The sequence below is a fragment of the Elephas maximus genome, chromosome 27, assembly GCF_024166365.1.
Source record: "Elephas maximus indicus isolate mEleMax1 chromosome 27, mEleMax1 primary haplotype, whole genome shotgun sequence".
NCBI classification, from domain to species: Eukaryota; Metazoa; Chordata; class Mammalia; order Proboscidea; family Elephantidae; genus Elephas; species Elephas maximus.
In genome coordinates, this window is record NC_064845.1 from 21,509,705 (window position 1) to 21,535,439 (window position 25,735).

Below are 25,735 nucleotides of genomic sequence, written 5' to 3' on the forward strand. Positions count from 1 at the left end.
ACCCTGCATAGGAATCTCATCAGTCTTCATGTTACTAAATTTCCCATTGATTTAGAAAATAAATTTGAGCAAAGACTTAAGGCATTTACTGTGAGATGGAGACAAGTCTCCTAGTACCAATATTTATTGGTACAGGCAGTGAGAACTACTTGTTAAATGACATCGACATCCACATTCAGCCAATGGGCGCTACCTCACTGTAGCTTATAAATATAATTGTGAATTTACTTACTGTTATCATGGGAAATGTATTGAATGCAGACAATTATAACATTAGACAGAATGGCAAGAAAAAAAAATTTTGAGACTTGATTTTGGAGTCATACATTGTCGCATTTCTGTAGCGAGGCCTTCAGAAGAAACCTGAGGCCACATGTGGCTGGAGACCCCACTGTGATGATGTAAGTGATGGAGCTGGGCTGTAACTTCAACTTCGGTTATAATTATAATCTTCCTTTCTTTAAAAAAAAAAAAAAAAAAAAACATTATTTGAAAATACGTGTCGCTTAGCAGTGGCAGCAGTTATTTGAAATTAATTTAATATTACGAGGAAAATTTCACTTGTTCTCTCAGTGAGGGGGGATTGCATTTTGCTACATCATCTCCTATTTCTTTCTTTAGAACGAATCCATGAATCTCATACTCAGCTCAGAATGTTTTAATTATGAACTATTTTCCATTTGCTTCTGTATTATTTTTTCCTCCCTCTAAAGTTCTCAGTTAAAGATGAGAAATGCAAAATCCCTAAGGCCTAAGCCCAAAATACATACTAAGCGTGACAAAACTACTTTATCCTCTGTGATTGAGATTTGGTGATGAAGATGCTGTGGTGAAAAATGCCTGGCAAATAAACATTGCCTTGGTCTTAGCCAAAGTGGGACCTAACACCAAGAAATGCCAAGTATTAAGGCTTTTTTTCTCTCCTCCATGGAGTTTTGATTCGTTCCTATGAGAACTTTTAGCCTAAAATTCAACATAACACATTCTGCTCTACATTAAGATTTTGCTTTGTCTAGTATGATAAAATACACTAGTAGCAAGTACGGCTACCAAAAAACCAAACCCATTTGTTGAGTCGATTCCTATTCATAGTGACCCTATAGGATAGAAGAGAACAGCCCCATAGGGTTTCCAAGGAGCAGCTGGTGGATTCAAACTGCTGACCTTTTGGTTAGCAGCCTGAGCCCTTAACCACTGTGCCACCAGGGCTCCAAGGATGGCTACAGGGCTCCTAAATACTATGTTTAGCAGAAAGTCCACCTTGTGTGCAAATAGATTTCCACGACAGAGCAGAGGCCAGGAGCACTGCTTGAAGACAAAGCCACCAGGCATTTGGGAGAGTATTTGGCCAGCCTTATTTCCAAAGCCCTTAGGAAGTTTCTCCAAAACTTGCTAAGCAAATGTACAGTTGAACTTGGATTCTTAGAACTAGAAGGAATTACCTTTCCGGATTCTTCATTTGTCAGATGAAGGAGCCAGTGTCTCTAGAGATTAAAGTCAAAATACTGGTTAGTAACTGACCTTTGAGTGCTGATGTGCTAAGTCTATGTTCTTGGAGACCTGATGGCACAGTGGTTGAGAGCTACGACTGCTGACCAAAAGGTGGGCAGTTCAAATCCACTAGCCACTCCTCGGAAATACTATGGGGCGTTTCTTCTCTGTCCTGTAGGCTTGCTATGAGTTGTGATGGACTCAACGGCAATGGGTTTATGTCCTTTCCTAATGATAAGTTTTAAAGTAAGTGTTGATTTTAAAATGAATACTTTTTTTTTTTGGTGGAATAATGTTTTCTTTGATAATATTTGCAAGGTGTTCTCCAGCTGCAGAAATTCCATAAGTGGGCATGTGGTGTGATTTACAGCTTATACCTGTATTTCTGTTACTGCTTTCCTATCATAAATCTGCCCAAATAGATCGACATGCATTTATTAGGTTCTTTGTACCACGTGTTTGTTTATTTTTGTAAAACGGTTCCAAGACATAAATGCTTAGCTCATTATAGATTTGAGGTTGGCTGTTTTGTTGTTATTTTTTGATTTTTCAGTGGATGTGGTTAGATGAGTTGGATATTGTATTCTAAGGAGAGAATAAAGTCTGACTTGAGGACAAGACGCCTTTAGTCATGAAAACCTTGAGGGTATGGATTTGGGAGATAAATTGGGAGTGAAAAAATAAACAGTTTGCTTTACACTAAAATATTTAATTTCGATGCTGAGTTTTCCCTGAAGTTTTAGAAATTGAATTTAAACACTGGATAAATATATTTTCAGTCTGTTTCAGGGTTAGATTTATTTTGTTAAAAGTACTGTAAGTAAAAGGTCAGTTAGTACTTCTACCCGCCTAATGCCTTCCTTCTAAAAATGTTTAGGTAAAATATTCCTGAGAGATTTTAATCTGATATGTGCATTTTTTACACACACACGTACACAAAAACATACACAAGCATGTGTGCACACATGAACATACATCAAACAGCTTTCACATTTTTAAAGCACTGATTATTTTCTGTTTCACTTCCCACTTAGGGAAAAAGTATCTCCAAGCCCAAATCCTATATAAAACCCTATATAGATATATATTCATATATTCATTCAAAACTGTCTTGGCAGTCTACTGTGTGCCAGGCATCCTATTTTCTGTGTAGTAGTAAGGATGACACATCTTAAAAATTGAAATATTAGTAGTCAACTGTCATTTAGTGCTTTTGACGTACCATAAATTCTTCTATCACCCTAAGGAGTACATAGCTTTTTCTCCCCATTTTCAAAGGAGGCACTGGAGGCACGGAAGGGTTAACTGAGTGCCCGTGGTTACATAGCTGGTGAAAGAGAAGAGCAGGAATTCATAGATGTGTTGATAAAGGAAGTTAAAAAAAAAAAAAGGTATCTTTCACAAATTAAATTGGTATCTTTTATAAAATTTCTTTGACTTCTCTAAAGTACTTGTTGTTTTCCATTTGTGTTTCTTCTTACTACTAGAATTTTTCTTTAATGTGTTTTTGTCTGTGTGTGTCTTGCTCTGATTTTGTTCTTTGTACATTGATTTCTAAAGTACCATCGTTGGGTGACTCTTATTTAGGGCATCAAAGGGTGGTTTAGATCACAGGGCCTGACTTCTGGGATAATCTGGCCTTTGGAAGTTGAAAAACAGCTCTGTGACACTCACTTCTCTTCCCTGTCCTCTCACAACAATCCAGATCCCTAGGTATAATCGTGCCAACAGTCAGTTGTTTGAACGCCAAGAGAATGTTAGGCATTTTCATTGGGAATAGTGAGCGATTGAATTCCGCCATCTACTTGAAAGTCTATACCTTAGTCATCGGACTGGCCTGCTGTGATGGATGTAACTGGTAACTCCATTTAAAAACAGTTTTCCATTTGGGAAATACTTGTAGGATTTTGGACTTGCCCCTTCCCAGTATAAAATTATAAATCTTGTTGTTAAACATTGAGTATTTCGAGGAAAAGCCAGCCCCCCGTGTGGGATCTTTTCTTCTTAGAAGTACAAAACTTTTCCTAGTCCTTATCCCACCGACCGTGGGAATCTGAGATGAACAAAAGTCTGCCTACTTTGCCAGGCACTGAAGTACTTGATATTCATCAGGTATGATTGTATTATTATGACTTTCAGCTACTGTATTAATGGCAAGATTCATAAAGGAAATGGGAATCCAGTCTTATGTGGGCAGAGGTGGGAATTGTTAAACTTAACACCAAATATTTTTTCTACACCCTCCTTTTTGAGCCATTTTTAGTGACATCATCTTGGTCCCTCTCTCAACACAGACGGTGAGATATTCGCTCTGTGTTAATATTAAATATATTTAATCCACCATCGAAGTGTCCACCAAATTGCAGGTTTTCTTTTTTGCATCACATATATCAGGCTCGGTTTTAGCTGATTTAGAAACCATAAGAATTTTACTTTAGTTGAATGGTTAGCTCTCTGTGACCTCGCCAATGCATTAATCACAAAAAACCAAACTTAATAAAGCATCTGACTTAAAATGGATTGATCCCAAATATTTTATAGCCACTGTCTTTTCACAGTGATAAAACATAAAAGAGTTTAAGCCAGGCCAATTTAGAGAGTGCTTAACATTGTGTAAGTACTTCATTTTCACTTAATAGGTTTTTACCTATGCTTTGTTTTAGATCTGAACTGGTTTCCTTTGACCTCAAAATCACTAATGCAAGGAAAATTACCATATCATGAGAGCATCCCCCCACCTTTTTTTTTTCCTTCTGATGCACAGAATAATAAATACTGCCAAGGCTTAGGAGTAGACATGGCCAGAGAGAAAGCCTATTAGATGCTATTTTCTAATTGTTCAAAAAAAGTCAACCAAAGCATGCTAATCAAACTGATTTCTTTGCCCAAACAGAACCAGTTGATGAGTGCTTTTGAGTGTCGTTTTTTTTTTGCAGTTAGGGTCGCTATGAGTCAGAATCGACTGGATGGCACTGGGTTTTTTTTTTTTTTTTTTGCAGTTACTACTTAAATTTCAGGGTGGCCTTTATCTAGATTGGTTTTCTAAACCTGCTGCTTTATTTCATGCCAGGTTTCGGCCCCAAACAAATGCACAAACCAAACTCCTAAATACAGAATAATCCAAACAAACAGATAGACACACCCAATTCCCCCACCCCGACCCCCACCTCATTGGTAACTGGTTGATTGTAACAGGCTCTGAGTGTAAAAAACTGGAGAGGGCCTTTAACATAACGGGAGAGAGCCTGCAGCGGCTTTACTCCCTGGCATCGCCGCTCGTTACCAATTGAAGGAAGGAACGCTCTGGCTGTTGGGACTTTTAAATCTAGACTTAAAAGTTCTTTGTTCTGTTGAGCATTTTTAAAATGATTCTATTAGGAATTGTATGTGCTTCAGTTTTAATTTTAACTCATAATGATTGTAATGCACCCTGGGATGCTTGCACGAAGGCCGCTACAGAAATATAAGATTGGATGGGGTGCCAATATGCAGTATTATTATGGGGTGCTGGAGTTGGAAGGAAACCCTGGTGGCGTAGTGGTTAAGTGCTATGGCTGCTAACCAAAGGGTTGGCACTTCGAATCTGCCAGGTGCTCCTTGGAAACTCTGGGGCAGTTCTACTCTGTCCTATAGGGTCGCTATGAGTGGCAATCGACTCGGAATCTACTCGACGGCACTGGGTTTGGTTTTTTTTTTTTTTTTTTTGGAGTTTCCTCATGGACAATGCATAAAGTTGCAGAATTACTCATTCTAGGGAAGGTGGCTGACTTCCTTTAATAGTCTTCTCTTTCTCTCCTTACTCTTAACCTTTATTCTCTTTAGTCATCCTCTTTTCTTTAGTTTCTTGTTTTTAAAAAGTATTGATGATTTATCATGCTTTTTTTGCGGGGGGGGGGGTGGATATCACAGTATTTTCCTATAAGGCATGCTCATCAAATTTAGCTCCCTCAGAGGTGTTAAGGTGTAATGCCAGGTGATAGGCTGAAAGTGAAGAAAAGCTTCAAGCTTTAATTGCCAGCATCATTTGAGATCACATTCTTATCTGGATAACCAGAGATAGTGCTTTGTCACTGGAGACCATACACTGCCCCAAAGCTTGTTCCATTTTACTGACATTCTAACATTTGTGCTGAGGTGGTTCAAAAAGTTGAGACTCAACCGAAACAACCATTAACTTTATGAAGAGTCACAATGGTTATTTCCCTGTTGCAACTCCTGACTGTGATAACATACGGCAGGACTTGATTTCTTTTTCTTTCTTAATGGAACTATTTCTTGCAATAATGCATTTCTTCAGCAACTTTGTTCTGTCATTCTCTTTGTGTGCCATTGCTCTTAACCATCACTGTAATTAGTGAGCTGGGAGTGTGGCACTGGAGCCAAGAATGTGAACTCTGTCGTTGCCACCAGCTGTGTGAACGTGGGCAAGTGAGCCTCCATACGTCAGTTTGCACATCTCTAAGGTGGGATGGTAATAGACTAACTCTTCAGGATTAGGATGAGAAATAAATGAGCTAATATTCGTAAAGCATTTAGGACTAGAATAGTGCCCAGTTTTAAAGGATACAATCACTGCAGTTGTTTGTCTCTAATGTAGGGTTTGCTGGTTTGAAATCGCACTTGTGGATGCCACATGGTCTAAGAAACTTTTACCTTCCTTAGGATTATTATGAAGTTCCATTATGTTATAAAATGCAAATCAGGGAGACCCAAGCCTTGTCCTGTAAATAAGCAAGTTAAGCAAATATGGGACCTCAGAACAGGCAACATCAGTGAGGAAAAGGATGCCTCCTGGGACTGTTCAGGATGTGAGCTTTTCTCAACGTCCTTGCCTTTAACTTCCCTCACTCCCGCTCCTCAGCACCCAGAGCTCTGTCCTCCCTTCTTGCCTCCATTGTAACACTTTCCACCTTGCTCTGAAATCTCTGGCCTAACAGGGTCCACTGTGTGTACACTGTAATTGACTGTCCCAAAGGGTCTGAGTTTTTATTCATCATCACAGTCATAGATCCTGGCATACAATAGGATCCCAGTAATAATTTGTTAAACTAAACAGCCTCATAGGATTTGCACCATATTTATTTCATAAGCCAATAAACTGTGATAGTAGTTTTATTAGTAGTAGTTTATAGTCTTATCTATAGTCTTACCTTATAAAATATCATTCCCATTATACTTTGAAATTTTCATTTACATAATCAAGAATAAATTACTTCTGAATTTCTCAGATATTTTAAGCTGCCCCCTGTTTTTGAATGTACTGTAATGTTTTTGACTGTGTGTACAAACATACATGTTCATAAGCAGAGCAATAGTTTTGAAGGTACAAGGGACCCAGAGATCTAAAAAATGCTATAAAAGACCTAATTATTCACCATTAAGCACAAGCTTTAACAACGTATTTGTAGCATATTTATGCACATATTTTAGTTTTTTTCCACAACTGAATGTATATTTCAGCCTGGGTAATAATTTTCATCTTGTCTCAATTGTGTTACATTGGAGACCTATAGTTCTTTTACCATCACTTCCATTTGTCCATTTTCTTCTCATGTTTAAAAATAGAAAGGGAAAATTTCAATAACGGTCAAATGATTTATAGGCAAAGACGTTGGTGCTGTCAAAATGAAAACACCAACAGTCAGTGCCACCCCACGTTAGCTCACAATGTCCGTTCCTCAGTTGATGTTCTAAAGCCCACGTTTGGCATAGGAGACAGTGTTTAAGGCTATAAACATATAATGTGCAAAAGTCAAATGTGTAAAGGTCCAGAATCACCTGAATTTAGAGAGAGCTGTGAGTATAGATAACATTTCAGCTTTTCCAGAATGAGCCTTAGGGACTTGGTGGGTCCACCCTGCTGCTCAGGCTCCAGCTCAGCCTTTAGCACACCCCTCCACTGAGGGATGGAGCTCCTTATCTCATGATGTGCAACCAATCCCAACACAATTCTACCAGCTCATCGTGACTCTTATGGAAGTGATTCTCAGTGTATGGCATTTTCCTACGCTTTATAAAGGATTTTCATAATATTGATTGTTAGAGATAAGATGATTTTAATTTTCTCTGTGACCTGATCTAAAGCTGACATTGGTTTGTATTTGTTCAGTAGACATTGGAAGTCTTGGCTGATGCCTAACAATGAACTAACAAACAGAAATCAAGCTCCCCTATGGAGGCTTAGATCAGATTTGGGTAGGTTCCATAGACCATAGTCCATAGTGGTTTGTGTGGTCCCTGAAATTATAAGCCAATTCTGGTACTGTATTTGGGGAGCTGTTCCATAGGTTCCATGCTGCTGCCAAAGGGCGTTCTGTGGCCCTCTGAAAAGCTGAAAGCCAGGATTGTTATTCCCCTCATTTTTTTTAGGAAATGTGGGTTAAAATCTAATAGCGTTCATATAAAGAAGCAATGCAAAGAGGGAATATAAAATCTGCAAAGAGTTGCAGAGCCTAATTCTAGTATCTGCTTTTGGTAACATGACTTGTTCAAACTCTTGTCAGTTCTTGTTTTCACTCCATGATTTAAAGTTTTTTCAAAATCCCATATTTAGAACCTTTGGAATGTAAAGACAGATTTGGCATCCTCTTCCTCCTATTTCTAAGCACAAATACTAGAAATTTTAATCTCTGTAAAGAAGGGGAGATTCAGCCATGCAAGGACATCAGAGAGAGAACAGGCAGCCCTCCCCCTCCAAATGGACAAGTTGGTCCACAGTACTGAGAATTCAAAACCTTCTGAAGCAGTTTTTGCTGTGAAATCAGATAAAACTGATTGCATTCAGTTTTTCCTAATGTAAAATTTGGGATAATTTTATTTGTATTAGCCTAATGTTTAACCTGATAATGATGAGTATAATTTTAATAATCATATTACAAGCAAAATGCCAAAGGGGCTTTAACCTTGCTAAAAAAGGAAATTTTCATTGAAGACATTTGCACGGTGACTGCCTGCAAATGGATAATGTGTATGAGAAATGAATCTTCTTTAGTCGTCGAAGAAGACCCTGTAGGACCTCTGTTTAGGAAGCTGTATAGATTTCATAGACTCTAAAGCTGTTAGAAGGGACCTTGCAGATGATCTAGTTCAATTCCCATCATATTGCAGGTGAACAAATGTAAGCTTCTGTGCAGTTAATTTGAAATATTACATGCCCTCAGAAATAATACACCTTTTAACAAATATTTTGTAATTTAAGCTTTTTACTAGCTTATTCAATTGGTTTGAAGGTTTCAGTATAGTGAAAGATCGATTTAGGTACTTGTGCAGAAGGGTGGCATAGAGAGTCTGGCTAAAAGATAACTGAGCCTTATTTAAAACTATCTGCATTACATGGAAAAGTCAGATGAACTCTGGACTAGCGTTTTCTTAAAAAATTATGAATTAGGTATTTACGTAATTAAATAAAATCTGCGTGCTTGGAAATGGTCACGTTTTCATCTTTAGGAAATAGAGTAAGAAAATTAAAAGAGAATCAGATGTGTTCTCTTTGTGCTTCCTTTTGTAGTCCTTGGAAGCTTTGTACTGAGTTTCTATTTTTAGTGCTGTGTCTGGGTTACTTTGTGTGAAAATGCCATTTTTAGCCACTGGGATTGATTAAGATGGCAAGAGCCATAACTCTGACGATTGGAGTTTAAGTAAAATTTAGAAGTGATTACCGTAGTCTCTTCTCAACAAATTGAGATTCTGAATATGCCCCAGTTGTATCTCCCAAGAGGAATAGCTTAGAAAGCCATAGAGGATCCAGAAGGAAAGAGTTGGGAAACAGAAGCTGACAAGAACCAACAGGATATTGCAATTAGAAATTCTGCCACTCGCTCCTCCTAAGCTGAAGCCCATTTCCCTTCCTTCCCACCTCCAAATAACAGATGGGGGGGACTACCTGTTAATTTTCAACAAATTCATTCCATGTCAGTATCTCGTATTATGTCTTTTAGAGCCTTTTTTTTTTTTTTTTTTTTTTGCCATATTGGGTGTCTTTTAGGGCTTAAAGAAAGCCCTGCTTGAGAATCCCTATTAAAATTGGATCTAAAATTTAAGGTTGACCTTTTGAGTTTTCCACATGCATAAAAGAAAAATTCAGGCCGTCTGTACACCCTGCTGTAAAAACCGAGGCTGTAAGTAGACAAGGAAATGGAGAAATGGGAGGGAGACAAGAGTGGATGAAGTTGTACTTCTCAAAAAATAAAAATAAAAAAGAATAGAGAGCCAGTAGTTTGACAGATTGTTCAGTAAATGCTCATTTTATTGGAAATTATAAAAAGATGCTTAATGCTTCTGTCATTAATACAATACATAAAGAGGTTACTGTCAAGATTCATGTTCCAATCCTGAAAAATTAACTGTATGGCTTTGTGCTTTACTCTTCGTAGGCTGAGAAGTTAAAGGTTTTTGTCTATACGTACAGCATCTGCAGACATTTATTTCAGACAAACAATTATTTTAGACTTTATGCCAAAGACCTGAGCAATGATGTCCTTTCATTTAAAACATAGATGCTATATCTCTGTATATTGTATACACATATATATGTATAGATATAATTATAAATAAAATAGAACTGTGAATGTAGCCTGATAGAATTAAACCTGTGTAAGGTTATTTCCCTGATTGGCTGTCTAGAGTATTCCAGTTCAACACATACATTCCTTCCTACAGAAAAAGATATTCAGATTCCTTAGTTGAAATTAATTAGCATTCAGAAACCAGATAGCATGTTTTTGGGTATTCATGAGATCTCTGTTTGAAAAAAATGTTTTTAACTTGTAGAAATGTGTTGCAACACACAGATGGGAAGAAAAAGGAAAAAAAAATCTCTTTAGCAAGCACTGTGTGTAAAAGGAATATTACATTTTGCACGCTCCTGATTGCTCTGTGTAAACAGTTTTTGACATCTGTCTTTATAGTTTTCGAGGAGAGGAAGACTTTGTTAAAAGAATCATTTTTATACAGCAGTCACCATTTCAGTCTTGCTTTACCTGTATTATGAAAGCAGATGGTCCGCATGTCTTTTGAATATTTATAACTATCCAAAACAATCTCTTGCTATTCACCCTTAGGCTTATGAGATGTCAGGACTGTTCTGGTTGAAAAAAATCATCTTGGGTGTTTACAGAAAGAGGATTACATTAAGCTGAAATGACTATACATTTTCCAGTTTAATATTTGTCCATCAGCTGTTTAATCGTATTTAGATAATTGTGTCAATAAGATGTTGTAGCCCTTGCCCTCTCTACTGATGGAGCTTGAAAGCCTTAAACATGGGTGAACCACCATTTTGTAGATGCTCTTGCTACCTCCTCCCACCTCAGTTAAACAATCCGCAAGTCCTTAGTTAAGTTTTGATCATGATATCATAGAGCCATTAAAAAAAAAAAAAAGCACACAAAAGCCACTATGGAGATGCTATGAAACACTAGGGAACTGCTGGCTTCCAGTAGAGGCTGTGTAGTGTATAAGAGTATATTGTAATATGCAAATATGGTCCAGCACTCCAATTACCCTTTAAAGATGACATGGCGCTCACTCTATTCTCTATCAGCTTGCAGAGCGTTGAGGGTATTTTGGAAAACTTGTTGGTATCGTGGGGGTTAACTGTTTTGTGACTGGAAGCTGAGCAATCAGAGATAACAGATTTTGCTGTGGTTGGTTGGTTTGGCAGAAAAGCCTGAACAGTTTTGGTTTAAATGATTGAATAACCTGATTAGCATTGTTTTGGGGTGGGTTTTTTGTTGTTGTTAAAGGCACAACAAAGCAATTTTAAGGCTAATCAGATCGTTGCCTTTCTCCAGGTGATGAACATTTTTTTTTTTTTTTTGAAAAGGTCTCACCTCTCCTCAGACCACTTCATTGGCTACTAAGATGACCAAGTGAAAAAATTAAAGTATTTCCCTTTAGTTTCTAAATATGCTATAAATCTATACCTACAGTGTATGTGCTTTTCTCTCAGGAGTTTGCAAGAATAAAATATTTTGAAAAATGATGTAATCTCCACCAATTCCTGTTTTTTTTTTTTTTGTTGTTGTTGTCCTTGTTTAATTTCGAATAAGAGACCTACAGTATTGTAGAGCAGAGGTTCAGAATGTACTAACTATATCTAAGTCAGGCTTTAGAAAAATTCCACCCTTACCTTTTCACAATTAGAAAGGTTATAAATAATGTATTTGGCTGAAAAGGAAGCTCTGCCTGTGGCAGATGGTATCATTCTAGAGTACTGGGGTTTCTGTGAAGATGGCATTCTTTCAAATCGGAACTTCAGCAGACTCTCAGAAAGAACCGAAGCTCCTCACAGGCAGTAGACATGTGCTTCATGGGTCTTAGAAAAGCTTACAACTTGGCTCCTAGGATGAGAATATTGTGTCACACTGGGGTTATGAGACCCACAGCCAATTTCTGCCGACTTTAAATTCCGTTTCCCCACACTGAAAAGCTGTGGCCTATTGATTGATCAGGGCACTGTGTAGCATTTGAACTTGGGATTTCAGCCGACTGAGTTTTTGTCAGCCGGATTAGGTTATTTATGTTTTACACAGACTGGCCATTGAATAGGAAAACTTGCAATGCAAGTTGTGCCTTTTTCCAAGTGCTTTGGAGAGCTCGTATAAATAGACACAGAGAGAGAGCTGGAATAACATAACCACCAAGCGCTGCGACTTCCGAGACATCTGTGTGGATGTATTTTGAAAAACCTGGGAAGGGCTCTCTTGAAAATTAATGAACAAAAGTTCTTGAAACTATGATTTCTATTGTGATAGCTAAACGTGATGGATTTAAAAGATCCATATGACAATTAAGCTGTACCTACCTTTGACCTTTCAGGAAGAAAAAAGTTTTTTTGTTTTTTTTTTTTCTGGTGATCTACAGTAATGACTTAATTCATGACCCTTTATTGATCTTCTAATTCATGTCCAGCCCTATCATGAACCCTGGTCATATTGACCAGTCCAGTAGAAAATAAACAGCATGAAAAGTGCTGTGGTGTGCCGTTACAGGATGCTACATGTAGATTGTGTTACATGCAGGATACTGTATGCAGGTGGGGAAACCCTGGTGACATAGTGGTTAAGAGCTATGGCTGCTAACCAAAAGGTCGGCAGTCCCAATCCCCCAGCTGCTCCTTGGAAATCCTATGGGGCAGTTCTACTCTGTTCTGTAGGGTTGGTATGAATCAGAAATGACTCAACGGCAGTGGGTTTGGTTTTTTGGTTGTACTGGTGGCACAGTGGTTAAGAGCTATAGCTGCTAATGAAAGGGTCAACAGTTTGAATCCACCAGCTGCTCCTTGGAAACACTGTGAGGAAGTTCTACTCTGTCTTACAGGATCACTATTGAGTTGGAATTGACTCAAGGGCAATGCTATATGCAGGATGTTTGGGTAGTCAAGAAAGGCCTTGCAGAAACAGGGATAACCAATATATATACTGAAGGATGAGCAAAGTAAGACAGTCCTGAGACAGGGCAGGGATCAGGCATCCAACTCAGAAGAGTGGCGTGTGTCTTCTTTAATCTCAGCTACCAGATGCATGCCAGCTTGCAAACATACCACCAAATCAGAATATCGGAACAAATGGAAATATTCTTCTCCTTGGTGTAATCTGTTCTTATCCCTTGACCCAACTTAAAACTTAATAATTTATTACACTCTTTGCTCTTCGTAAAAAAATTAACTTAAAATACAGCGTCTGAAAATTTTATCTGATACTCTTCTGTTATTTAAAGCACACGCTTTCGGCCAACCTGAGATGTAATCATATCATAAAGGCCCAAAGACAAGGAGAGGCAGAGGGTAGTTAGAGTACTTAACATCTATTGAGCCCATACTTGGTATGTTCCACACTCTGCTAATTGCATCACATGTATTATTTATTATCTGTCTCTGCTAGTGGAATCTAAGCTCCATGAGAATAGATAGTATGTCTCTTCAAGTCATAGTTTTTCTAGTGACTAGCCCAGTACTGGGCACAGTAGGAGATCAGTAAATATGTGTTGAGTGAATGAAAAGGACAAAACGAGTAGATTCTCAGACCAACCCCATGAAGTGAATGCTACTATCATTCCCATTTAACGTGGGAAATTGGGACATAATGATCAATTGATTTGCCCAAGTCACACCACCAGCGTGTGACATATCATAGACTTGAACTCATATTTATTTGACTCTATTTCACCAAATGAACATTTAGCTCATATTTAATATATGCCAGGCATTGAGTTGGAAAATAGTAGAGAACCGAAGACCTGTGTGAGCTCCGAGCCTAGTGCAATCTTTTGTAAACCAGTGTCCTTTTTTTTTTGGTTAACATTAAGAATCCCGAGCTCTTGCCTTAAAAACGTGGGATTTTGTCTGCCCTCTACAAATCCCCGCTGCCTGGGAAAATTTTGACAACTTGAATTTCTATTATTTGTGTTCTATCTGATTTTTCCAAATTTAAGGTTACAATACCGAGTATACTCTCTTAGATGCCATGTGGCCCCACAAGATTCTGAAATCTTTCTTTCCTGTCCTTGAAACTCATCAGCCTAATTAAGATGCCATACCTAAGACTTGAGTAGGGATCTCGCCACAGGAGGAAAAAGCCTTACTCAATGGCTGTGTGAGAGAGTAGTTTTACAGGTTACTGCTGGTTGCTCCAAAAAAAATAGAAGTGACCCTGAATTACTTGAATAATGGGCTATTTCCCAATCACCCCAAAACACAGAAAGATAGGGAATACAGGAAGTCATTTGGGCATGTATCATCCTGTGAATTACCTTTCGATTTTTATCTTGCCTTTTTTGGGGTTTGTTTTAAGCTAATATTGAGGAGCCCTGCTGGCGCAATGGTTAAAACGCTCAGCTGCTCACCAAAAGGTCGGCAGTTCGAACCCACCAGCCCCTTTGAGGAAGAAAGATGTTGCAGTCTGCTTTGGTGAAGATGATTTATGGCCTTGGAAACCCTGTGGGGCAGTTCTGCTCTGTCCTGTAGGGTTGATAAGAGTCGGAATCACCTAGATGTCAGTGAGTTTTAGTATTTTTGTAGGCTAATATTTACATTAATCAGTTCTTTAAGCACACACTATTCAACAGAGTTGAAAGCTTCAGAGAGTCACATAAGGACAGAAGCCTACCAATTTAGGGAAGCTTTGCTGATTGTGCACATATGGATATTATTTTTTAACAGATAGATAATATTGAAGTACATAGCACTATTAGGCACATGGGATCTAGTTTTTAAAAAATATTTCAGCCTTACTGTTTTGGTTTTTTTTTTACATGCTATGGTTTCTTCCTTTTTTCCCTTGTATCTTTTTCATTCTTGGTGTTCTGAGTCACCTTAAATTGAAATTGTCTATATATATATTTGTATAAACCAAAACCAAACCAAACCCAGTGCCGTCGAGTCGATTCCGAATCATAGCGACCCTACAGGACAGAGTAGAACTGCCCCATAGAGTTTCCAAGGAGTGCCTGGTGGATTCGAACTGCTGACCCGTTGATTAGCAGCCGTAGTACTTAACCACTACGCCACCAGGGTTTTTATATGTCTTCCTAATAGATAGTAAGCATCTTATGGACAGAGGCTATGTCTCATTTATTTTTGTATCCCATAGTAGCTGTGGAACAAAGAGCAAATTTCATATATTAGGCTGTTGGCAAGACTGAAGTAGACTGGATGTTTGTCAAAAACTTCAGCAAAATTTAGATATTCTGTAATTTCTACTTCTAAAATGTATATGAACTATTAGCATTTAAGGAACTGCCAGAATGTCTAGGCGTAAGAGTAATAATTTTTAAAATATTGAACCAAAGTGGAAGAACATCAGGTGCCATCCATTTGCAGAATCACCACTATCCATCAGCCATTTCACTAGTTTTATTAGTGTCCGACTTTATTGATCCATTATTACAACAGAGTAAGTAAGATTGAAGCTGACGGATTGTTAACTGGATCAGGTAATCTTCTGGCTCTGGTTTTGGCAACCTTGCTAAGTATCTTTTTGTACTGTGGACTGTAGGAGGCTCTTAGTGAAATTGCCAGCTATTGGATTAATGGCAGAGCATCATGAGCACATTAAGAATGTCTTTTTTAGAGAAATAAAATGTGAAAATGACTATAAAGTAGAAAGTGTCAAAAAAAAAAAATCACAGTGCCTCTTTGGAACTATAGCTGTGTTTTACATAAATCCTACACTCTAGCATCCCTTCACTGAAAGTTTTTCCGAGATCCCCAAAATATACATATTATTGAAATGTATGGCTGTTATGAAATTAACACTGATAGTGGATTTCAGGGGGAACCAATTATAATCAAAAGCACTTTAAATGAGAAGTAGCTTAAAAAAGATAATGATATAAAAATACACTTGTCCCCAAACTGGCTTTTCTGGTTGTTCCCTGCTTCCCAGAACAATGCCACCTTCTGTAAACTTTTTCACCGTAGACCAACTGAAGTCCGAAATACAAGTTCATGTGTTTCTTCACATAGGGGTGGAGTAGGGGGATGGATTTATGTTCCAAAGTCTAATTATTCCTAAGACTCAATAGGAATATAATTTAATGCTTCTGGAGAGTGTGAGTATTATAGTTAAAACGAATCATGAGATAAGTCACTGAAAGTATCATCACCAGAATAGGCTGGGAAGAAAATACTGTATTGAAAGTGCGATTTAAAAATTTACTTGTAGTACACCAAAATCATTCTTTCGTCTTTTTTTTTTTTTTTAAATGTATATTTAAACTGTAGGCTAGTTTTATTTCCAGGGCTTTGTTTAAAGCAGGATGAAGACAAGGGACAAAATAGGTTATTTTCTTTCTTTCTTTTTTTTTTTTTTTGTGGTATCCTGGAGAAATTTAGTACACGTGAAATGTATACATTTTAACTTGTTAGGGTCAGTTTGAAATTCAGAACTTTTTTTTCTTTGACAGAGGAATCTCTGTGAGTAGTTTGTTTCTGTTTCAATGTGGTCAACTTTTGAACAGTGTTAATGTACCCTTCAAAGCATATCCAAATAAAAGGAACAGAAAGTGCAAGCTGCATTTCCCAGTTTTTAATGTGCTTGTGAATCCCCTGAGGATCTTGGTAAAATGCAAGTCCTGAATGACTGGGTCTGGGGCAGGCCCAAGATTCTGCATTTCTAACAAGAGTCTAGACGTTGCTGATATCGTTGGTCTCTGGACCATACTTTGAGGAGCTAGGATGTAAAATACAGTTGCTAAACCTCAAAGTTACATATATCTATAAATCGCAATCATAAAGTCATCTTCACATTATTTAGATTTATTGGAATAGGTGAAAGTTTGTCAGCCTAGAAATAGAAGACATGGAGAAGAGATTCCATAAATGCTAGAGCCAAGTCTGTGGGTTGATAGGTTTATACTGGTCTCAGTGGGCTTTCTACTTAAATAAGCATTTGATGATCTACTTATTGAATTTTAAGAAGTTGAGGCTTTAGGCTAAAGTGTGAAACAAAAATGTATCGGTACTCAGTTAATGAAAAAAAGAATACAGTTTCCACAATTGCAGTAACGTCTGTGTTCCATCTTGTGCTGCTATGTATTACAAATGTTCTCCCTCCCTCTTCGTGCAGAGTATGATTTCTTCCATTGTGAACAGCACTTACTATGCAAATGTCTCAGCAGCAAAATGTCAAGAATTTGGAAGGTGGTACAAACATTTCAAGAAGACAAAAGATATGATGGGTAAGCAAAAAACCCTCGTAGCGGTGGCTCCATACTGTTACTTTGTCATTTGGGGGTTTATCAAAGTCACATCTCAAGCCAGGTCTTTTGATTGCCCGATTAGAGATCAATTTAGAATGTTTCTTTGCAGGGTAGAGGGTGGGTATGAGTATAATGAGATGATTAAATTCAATAAATGTTTGTGTTTAAATCAGCCAAACTGACTCGGTTGTCAGACATGCAGGAAATCGAGGCGTGAGGAGAGGAGCTGTCACTCTTGAACATCTCAGTAAAGACCTAACTAGGCCTTGAATAGCTAATATTAGCTGTGATTTCTCGCAGAGGTAAATCATGAGTTTAGGTTTTTGTTTCTGAGAGACAGAAAATGCCTGTTTTTACACCCAATTTTTAAGGAAAAACACAGTTTCCACAGTTGAAATCGTGTGATTTTTTTTTTTATAGCTCTAATCCCTCTCCCCCATGCATAAAGGCATTGATGGGCTTACTGCTTTAAGCAGCCCTACGAAAAAAAATCACTGCATCGTTTTTAAACTTTTAATCTCAATATTGTCCCCTGATTTGTCCTATCTTAACAGGTAGTTTAGGTCAATATTTGTTATATGGGAAATACATTAAAATCATCTGCAATGTAAAATGACGGATAAAAGTTGTGTCTTTTACCTAAGCATTTAGGTTATGACGTTGACTCCCTAGTGAGTTTGTTAGCGTTTACAAAAGTAGACACTGTGATTAAGGGTCATGTTTTAATTTCTATTAATGTTTCCTTTCCCATACTTGTACCTTCCAGATACTGTATTTTAAAATAATATTGGAATGGGATATTTAGTATGCATAGCATTATGCCCTGTTTTAGATCTATTTCTGTTTACCCTGTTACATTCATTTAATAATAACAATATTAACTTCTCCGAAAGGTTTTAAGAGACAAGAGAACCCGAAACTTGAGCATGTTTTAGCTTTTAATATTTGAACAAAAACCATCCATCTACCAAAACAGATTCCTTGCCTTTTATAGCTTACGGCTGTAATGAAGACAATACATCACTTTTGGAATAATTGCTTGAATTACTATTGTCTTTGAATGGCCCACTTGGGCTGATGTCACTGGTAGAAACTGAAGTCTTGTTCCCTCAATCCTTAGTTGTATTTTGCACATATCAGTGACTATAGCAATATGATAAGTTCTAAATGTAAAGCCTGAATATTTAATGAAAAGAGAAATGATGATTAAAAACAGAGCCAAGGCCAATACATGGGAAGTGTGGTGTGCTATTTGGAAAGAGTTACCCCTCTTTACGTACAGCTCCATGCTTAGCCTTTCCAGTCAAGAGCATCAAACCAGCTTCTTCACTGCAGCAGCAGCAAATTATTTGACATACTTAGAGCTGACGCTCAGCCAATTCACATGAGGTATCTAGCCAAGCATTCACCCTGGGTAGGTGGGAACAAATTGCAAAATTGTGATAGCATCACCATTATACCAGAACAACTCCCCACCCCTTTCTCTCAAGATTGTTCTTAGCATCTGGAGGTAGCCATAGCTTCTGGAAAAAACATTTGGGTCTTAGCAGTACTGGCTATGCTGGCTTGCTGTGCAATAAATTATTGGCTTCATTCTAAGAAATATTTACAGATATTCCTCCCTCCCATGGTGGTTAGAATTAAATGAAATAAGCCATACAAAATGCTCAACACAGAGTCCAATATACACTCAGTGATTATTACTTATTATTATGATCATATTTAGTCTTTTTTTAATTAGATTGAATCTTTCTTTATATTCACTCTTCCAAATCTTTTGCCTAGAGTAATAACAGTTAATATTTATCATGAGAAAATATTTGTACATTTCTTTTATCTTTAGTTGAACGTGTGTGTTAGCTCAACTCAGTGGTTCTGTTTGCCATTAAGCAAATGATATCCTTCTAGAAGCCTTTTCTTTAAAATAAACATCATTGCTTTAAGCCTTCTTGGGGTAATCAGTGAGAGTGAATAACTTTCAGTTCAGTTTGAACCCAAAACTAGTCACATATAATTTGGAAGTAATTGATTTTATGCCTTAAATTTAAGCTGCATTAAAAAATTAGACCAGGCATGTTTGTTCCTTTTTCAAAGTGGGTGGAATTGTGCAGAAGAGGAAAGGAAAAGCACAGCCTGGTGAGTTCTATCTTGAAATTATCTTGGTTGAATTGGGTTGTGGTTACACCCTGTGCCTCCTCTCGTTTTTCTAGAAGACGATTGGAAATGCTTATTAACATTCATCATTGTTGGCTTAACATGATTTTACTTTTTGTCTACTTCAGTTGAAATGGATAGTCTTTCTGAACTGTCCCAGCAAGGCGCCAACCATGTCAACTTTGGCCAGCAGCCGGTCCCAGGGAACACAGCCGAACAGCCTCCATCTCCTGCGCAGCTTTCCCATGGCAGCCAGCCCTCTGTCCGGACCCCTCTTCCAAACCTGCACCCTGGGCTTGTATCAACGCCCATCAGTCCTCAATTGGTCAACCAGCAGCTGGTGATGGCTCAGCTGCTGAACCAGCAGTATGCAGTGAATAGACTTTTAGCCCAGCAGTCCTTAAACCAACAATACTTGAACCACCCTCCCCCTGTCAGTAGATCTATGAATAAGCCTTTGGAGCAACAGGTTTCAACGAACACAGAGGTGTCTTCCGAAATCTACCAGTGGGTACGTGACGAACTGAAACGAGCAGGAATCTCCCAGGCAGTATTTGCACGTGTGGCTTTTAACAGAACTCAGGTTAGTTTTGTTCTCTTTGTACGTCATTCATTCCTCTCTTGCTTTTCTCTCTCTTCTTTCTTAGTCCCATTTATTCTCATGTTTATACTTTGACTCTATACCAGCATTTTATTCTGATCATATTGACTTCCTGGTGGTGCTTAAATTTTACCGCTTTTACCCCACCAGATGCCTCGTCTTCCAAGGGAAAGCTGTGAGCAGGTTGATCCAGATTCAGGGGCCTTGAAAGAATAAATTAATAACAAAAATATTTTATATTGGCATTACCTATGCTTGTATATTATAGAATCATAAACTGTTAGTATTTGAAGGTTGAGAAAATTTTATGACTTGCACAGGGTCATTGGTGGGATTCTAGGCTTCTAGCCCAACGTCCTTTCCATGTTACCACTTGCCTTAGTTTTCTACGGCTGCTATTACAAATATTCCACAGGTGAGTGGCTTTAAAGAAGAGAAATGTATTTTTTCACAGTTCTGGAGACTAAAATCCAAATCAGGGTCTTGGCTGTGCTGATTCCCTCTGTGGTCCTCTCTCCTAGTTTCTGGTGACTGCTCCTAATCCTTGGCATTCCTGGGCTCATAGAGTCATTTACTTTGGTCTTCAAAATGGCGCCTTCCTTCTCTGTGTGTCTTTCCCTGTCCTGTTCTTTTGATAACACACCACTCGGATATGACTACCCACCAATAGTCATGGGTCACCTTCCCAGAAACAGAAGCAGAGCCTGAGACAAAATGGAATCTGCCTCTGGCTTTAAACCAGCTCCCTACTTTCAAGTGCCTTGATTTTAGGGCTCCTGCACATAACCTCCTGGGTAAACTCCTCCTACAGTCACATTCTTGGCTCCACCCTTATTTGCTGAAAGTGGCTTTTGGGCAAAGACCAGGCTACTAGGGGACCAGGGCCTGTTGGTTTCACGCAGCCAGAGGCCCCAGTCCGTATGATTGTGAATGGGAAGAAGTCAATATTACATTCTCAGGCACGTAGAAGCAGGAGCTTGTAACAAAATGGAGTCTGCTCCTAGGCCAAAAAAAAAAATAAAAACCAAACCCGTTGCTGTAAATTCGATTCCAATTCATAATTGACCCTATCAGACAGAGTAGAGCTGCCCAATAGGGTTTCCAGGGAGCAACTGGTGGATTCAAACTGTCAAGCTTTTGGTTAGCACCCAAGCTCTTAACCACTGCACCACCAGCATTCCACTCCTAGGCCAGCCACCCTAAAGAAGCCAGACACCTAAGCTCACATCCCTCCTGCAACTTAAAAAAGAAAAATTTGGTGGAATGGGGAAGGGCTCAATAGCAGTTTCTAGCATTTAATCCTGTGTGACCAGTTTGAGAAAACAATATGGCCTATTAACATAAAATGCTTCTTAGCTTGGTCCTCTCCCCTCTTGACATTATTGTTGATATTCTTCCAAACCTCATAGTCTAGACCAAGGGTCAGCAAAGCTTTTCTGTAATGGGCCTGATAATGAATATTTTAGCCTTTCAGGGCCAGAGGATCTCTGTCAAAACACTGTGATCTTTCAATACAGTTATTTACAAAATAGGTGACGGGCTAGGTTTGGTCCATAGGCCTTAATGTGTAGGCCTCTATTCTGGACTTCTCACTGAGATCTGTCTGTGTATACTCCTGCTGTTCACACCTTTGTCCTCCTGGGCAAATTCCTATGAAGATACTATCAGCACAGAAGATGATTTAGAAGGGCATGGAGAAAATATGATAGATGAGAAGTCATAAGATAAAGAAATTTGAGAGTCCTAAACGTCTTTTGATTGTATTACGCTGTAAATGTGAAAAAAAAAAAAAATTTTTTTTTTCTTCATTGTTTGGAAACAAACCTGATATATATGGTATTTATTTTTAGCTCAGGCACACTAAAAAAAAACTAAAAGAACATGTAACTTTGATTAGAATGAGGACATTATGTCCTTTCAACTTTCTTGGTTTACCACTGTTCTTTTGTTAACTGTTCTTTGTATTTTGGGCTTTTTTTTTCTTTTTTTCTTTTTTGCCTAACTCATACTTTTCTCTTATATTTAAGTTATTTTGTTACATGACTGTGAGACTAAAATCCTGGGACAAAAATAATCTAGTATTAATTCCTTGTTGGCAGAGTTTCCATACCTAGGAGAATCCCAGCTGTGATTTATTTTTGGCTTGCCTTAACTAGATTGGGAGTTAGGAGACCTGACAAAGCCCTTAACTCAGTGTTGTTTTCAGTTTCTTCACCCATTTTTTTTGTACATTATTTGTCTCTTTTTAAAAGGGTAATTGCAGAAGGTTATGTCTCAGGTTAAAATTCTATGGTTTTACTTCTGTCTTTTTACAACTTAAAAAAAAGAAGTGTTCAGTAATAGCTGGTACAGATAACACCTGTGTCCAGTTAGGAATAGTTATTTAAAAAATAGAATGGATGAATGAATGAATCAAAAATCAACCCTCTAGATACTCCTGTTTCTGGTAGCATTCCCTTTTTTTTTTTTAAATAGCAGTAACTATCAGTAGTTCTTTGTACTGGCCAAAAAAAATAGACGAGTCTCTACTTCAAAGTTTAATAAATATTTGTTGAATTGAATTAAAAGCCCACAAAGATAATATTGAAATGGATATAAATGACCTACAGATTTACTGATAAGCACTTTAAAAACTGAGCAGCAAATAGTTATTTCTTGAAGCACTGAGGAAAGTTCATATGATGAAGACTAGCAAGAATTGGGCTGAGGGAGATGAAGGTGAAGTCACCACCCATCAGTGCAGTTTTTCTTCTTTTGGGTTACGATGTTACAGCCATGACTGTGGAGAGCTGGCCATTTGTTCTGCCTTTGGTTCTCACATTGACAAATTCCAGGAATATCTGTAGGATTTGTTATTGGAAGAAAGGCAAGAGTCTCTATTAATCCCTTTGAAAAGATAGTTATCTCTGTGGTTAACGTCAAAAAGAGTGACTTTATTTTTATGAGGAGGAAAGTAGAATGAAAACCTGGTACAGCTTGATACAGAGCCCTGTAAGAATAGCCCGTTTAGAAAGTCATCACCAAAACATTATTTGGGGGCCTGGGTGATAAAGGGGCTTGATTTACTTGGTAAGTGGTACTCTTAGTATAAGTGGATGTTGGGCCATATATGAAGCCACTGGGTTTAAATAAAGAGTCATTTTCTATGTATACAGTTGTTCAGTTTTTGAGAACTAGCTTTTGCACACGCAAGCATGCATGTATTTTGGGTGGTCATACTTAAAAACCTGTACACACACGCGCACACATACACACAGCTGCATTTATTTTAATGATTATACATTCATATGAATGCATGTAGTGTGTTTATTTCAAAGTGTATGCATTTCAATAAAAGCAGGTGCAGAGAGAGAGTGTATGGTGTGAGTGCGGAGTACGAAAATACACACGCTAATGCATATGTATAGACACAGAGCTCTGCAGAGTTAGATTGCACATGACACATTTGTGTGCACTTATTACAATGTGCAATCCCAGCCCCAAGTTAAAAAAACATTAATGTCAAATACATACATACAGATCCAAGTTCTATGATTGGGTAAAGTCATTGTGTCCTCGAAATAGTATGTGAAAACATTAATAGAGAACGCTGATACGAGTTGAGAATGTTTTAGTCATTGACAGCTCTGCATAACTTAAAAATCCTGGGTTTCATGTTTTCATTCTAAATTGGAGACTTTTTTGCATAATCTTAATAGGGTCTCCTACATTAAAACATAACCCTCTCAAGACTTTCCACATGGGACTGGTTTTTTTTTTTTTTTTTTCAGTCTACCTTCTCTGAAATTTATGGTGTTTATATAATTATTTGTTTTAAGGAAAATTTCCCTTCTGAATTGATGGGCATATGTTCTTTAATTGCTATTGAAGATAGCAGCTTTTAGCACATGCCATTCATTCAGTTATGCTTACTCGATGTCTTTTTAATGGAAACCTATGGCTAGAAAGAATTGCCAAAGCATCCAAGATTTATACTTTTCGCTTCACCTCTCTGTAATATTGGTCTTTAAAGGTTGTGATTAGAAGAAAATACATTCTTTAGTGCCTTTTTTTTTTTATTAAATAAAACCCAGGGTTTAACTCTGATCCCGTTCTGTAGCTTTTTTCTCTTTTTCTCCCCCCTCCTCTTGTCTTTGGCACACTTTATTTTCCAGTAAAATGAAGAATGAAGATGGATTATTCAAAACTGATAACAGTAATGGACCATCATGTAATGTTTTATTGAATTTGAGTTCTGTAAATTATGTGGTAGAGAGAAATTTGCCTGCTTAAGTATAACAGAAATTGCTACTGTGTTCCTATAATTCTTCACGGTGTAATTTAAGAAAAGTCCACTATCCATATCACTATTGAATAAAAGGCAAAAAAGGTGCTATTACCCCGTCGTGACAGCTCTCGTTTAGCCTACCAAACGACAAAGATAAATGTGTCTGCTTATAACTTATTTGGCATGAGTCCAAGGTAGTAGGCGGAGTTTGAAAATAATCTTTCACCTGGCCATATGTGATTAAAAATTCACCAAAAAATGGAGGCAAGTAGCCTTGAAGAATGTTTTATCTATTTTCTTTTTAGCGGGGAGGTTTCATCAAATCATGTTTTCCTTCTGAGATCTTTGAAGTTCCATGAAGCTGATAAAATCTATTTGAATCAGTGATTATGTTCAAAGAGGAGACAAACGGGAGGCCAGACAGGCTTTTTGTTCAGATTGGCAGTCTCTTTCGCTTATCTGCTGTTTTAAAGAATTCATAATTAGCTTTTGGAAGTACTGATAATATTTATTGAAGGTTTCTTTCTTTCTTTCTTTTGCAATTACTAATGAATTTTGCTTGTAATAACTCGTAAACTCTTTTTGGAATGTAGAAAAAGGTTTAGGAATTCATCAGTAAATTCTTTAACTAAAAAAAAAAACAATTCTCACTTAACCACTGTGTAACTACAGTGCTAAGCAACTTTATGTTTTCATATATAGAGCACACATCTAATTATTTGTAAAATGTGAAGTCCCAATGAAAGGCAGCTTCTCATTTCCAATAAAATTAGTATTCATGACATGCTGGTAACTTCCTAAATAACATACAAGTTATCAAGTTCTTCTCTTCAGAAACAAGAATGACTAATGAATTTTGTTTGAGTTCAACCATACCGAAAAAACCAAGACCAAACCCATTGCAGTTGAGTCGATTCCAGCTCATAGCAACCCTGTAGAGTTTCCAAGGAGCGCCTGGTGGATTCGAACCAGGTTAGCAGCCATAGCACTTAACCACTACATCACCAGGGTTTCCATTTCAACCATAGGTGCACAATATTTGGTTTGTGTTTTAATCCTGGTATTTCAGCATGTTCTGTGAGATGGCGAGTAAGGCATGTGAGGACCTTGAAATAACTTTTTTTTTTGAAGAATTTTTGGGAAAAGATCTCTCTTGATATCCACCCATGGGGGATTAAAACAAATGAGCTGGACCTAACTTGGCAAGTTTGTACTGTATTTTCAGTTGTGGGAAATGGGAAACAGGCCACATACATCTTGAATCCATAAATACGGCTATTCAAGTAACAATGACCTGACTGGGGCGGAAATATACATTGCCATATTTGGGTTCTGCTAGTAATCATTTTGCGTCCAAAATTATTCTAAAGGGACAAAAAAATATTGGTAATTAACACACTCTAACCAAACGTTTTCTAACAATATTTTCAAGCATTTCCACCAGGGGGCACTCCCCTCATTGAAAGCTCTGGGCCAAAAAAAAAAAAACCCCAAAGGTTTCTAAAACACCTGAGACTGTCTAC

At 37.8% G+C, this 25,735-nt stretch overlaps 1 protein-coding gene across 11 annotated transcripts in view; it reads left to right on the plus strand.

The window, feature by feature from the left end:
- The window catches only part of SATB1 (SATB homeobox 1), a 107,641-nt gene that overhangs the window by 32,558 nt on the left and 49,348 nt on the right, over positions 1–25,735 (plus strand). For all 11 annotated transcript variants that reach the window (XM_049870729.1, XM_049870723.1, XM_049870728.1 and 8 more), the window contains 2 exons: positions 17,058–17,169; positions 19,473–19,927. In XM_049870729.1, coding sequence (XP_049726686.1) covers positions 17,058–17,169; positions 19,473–19,927 — 567 coding nt within the window. The remainder of the gene's footprint in view (positions 1–17,057; positions 17,170–19,472; positions 19,928–25,735) is intronic.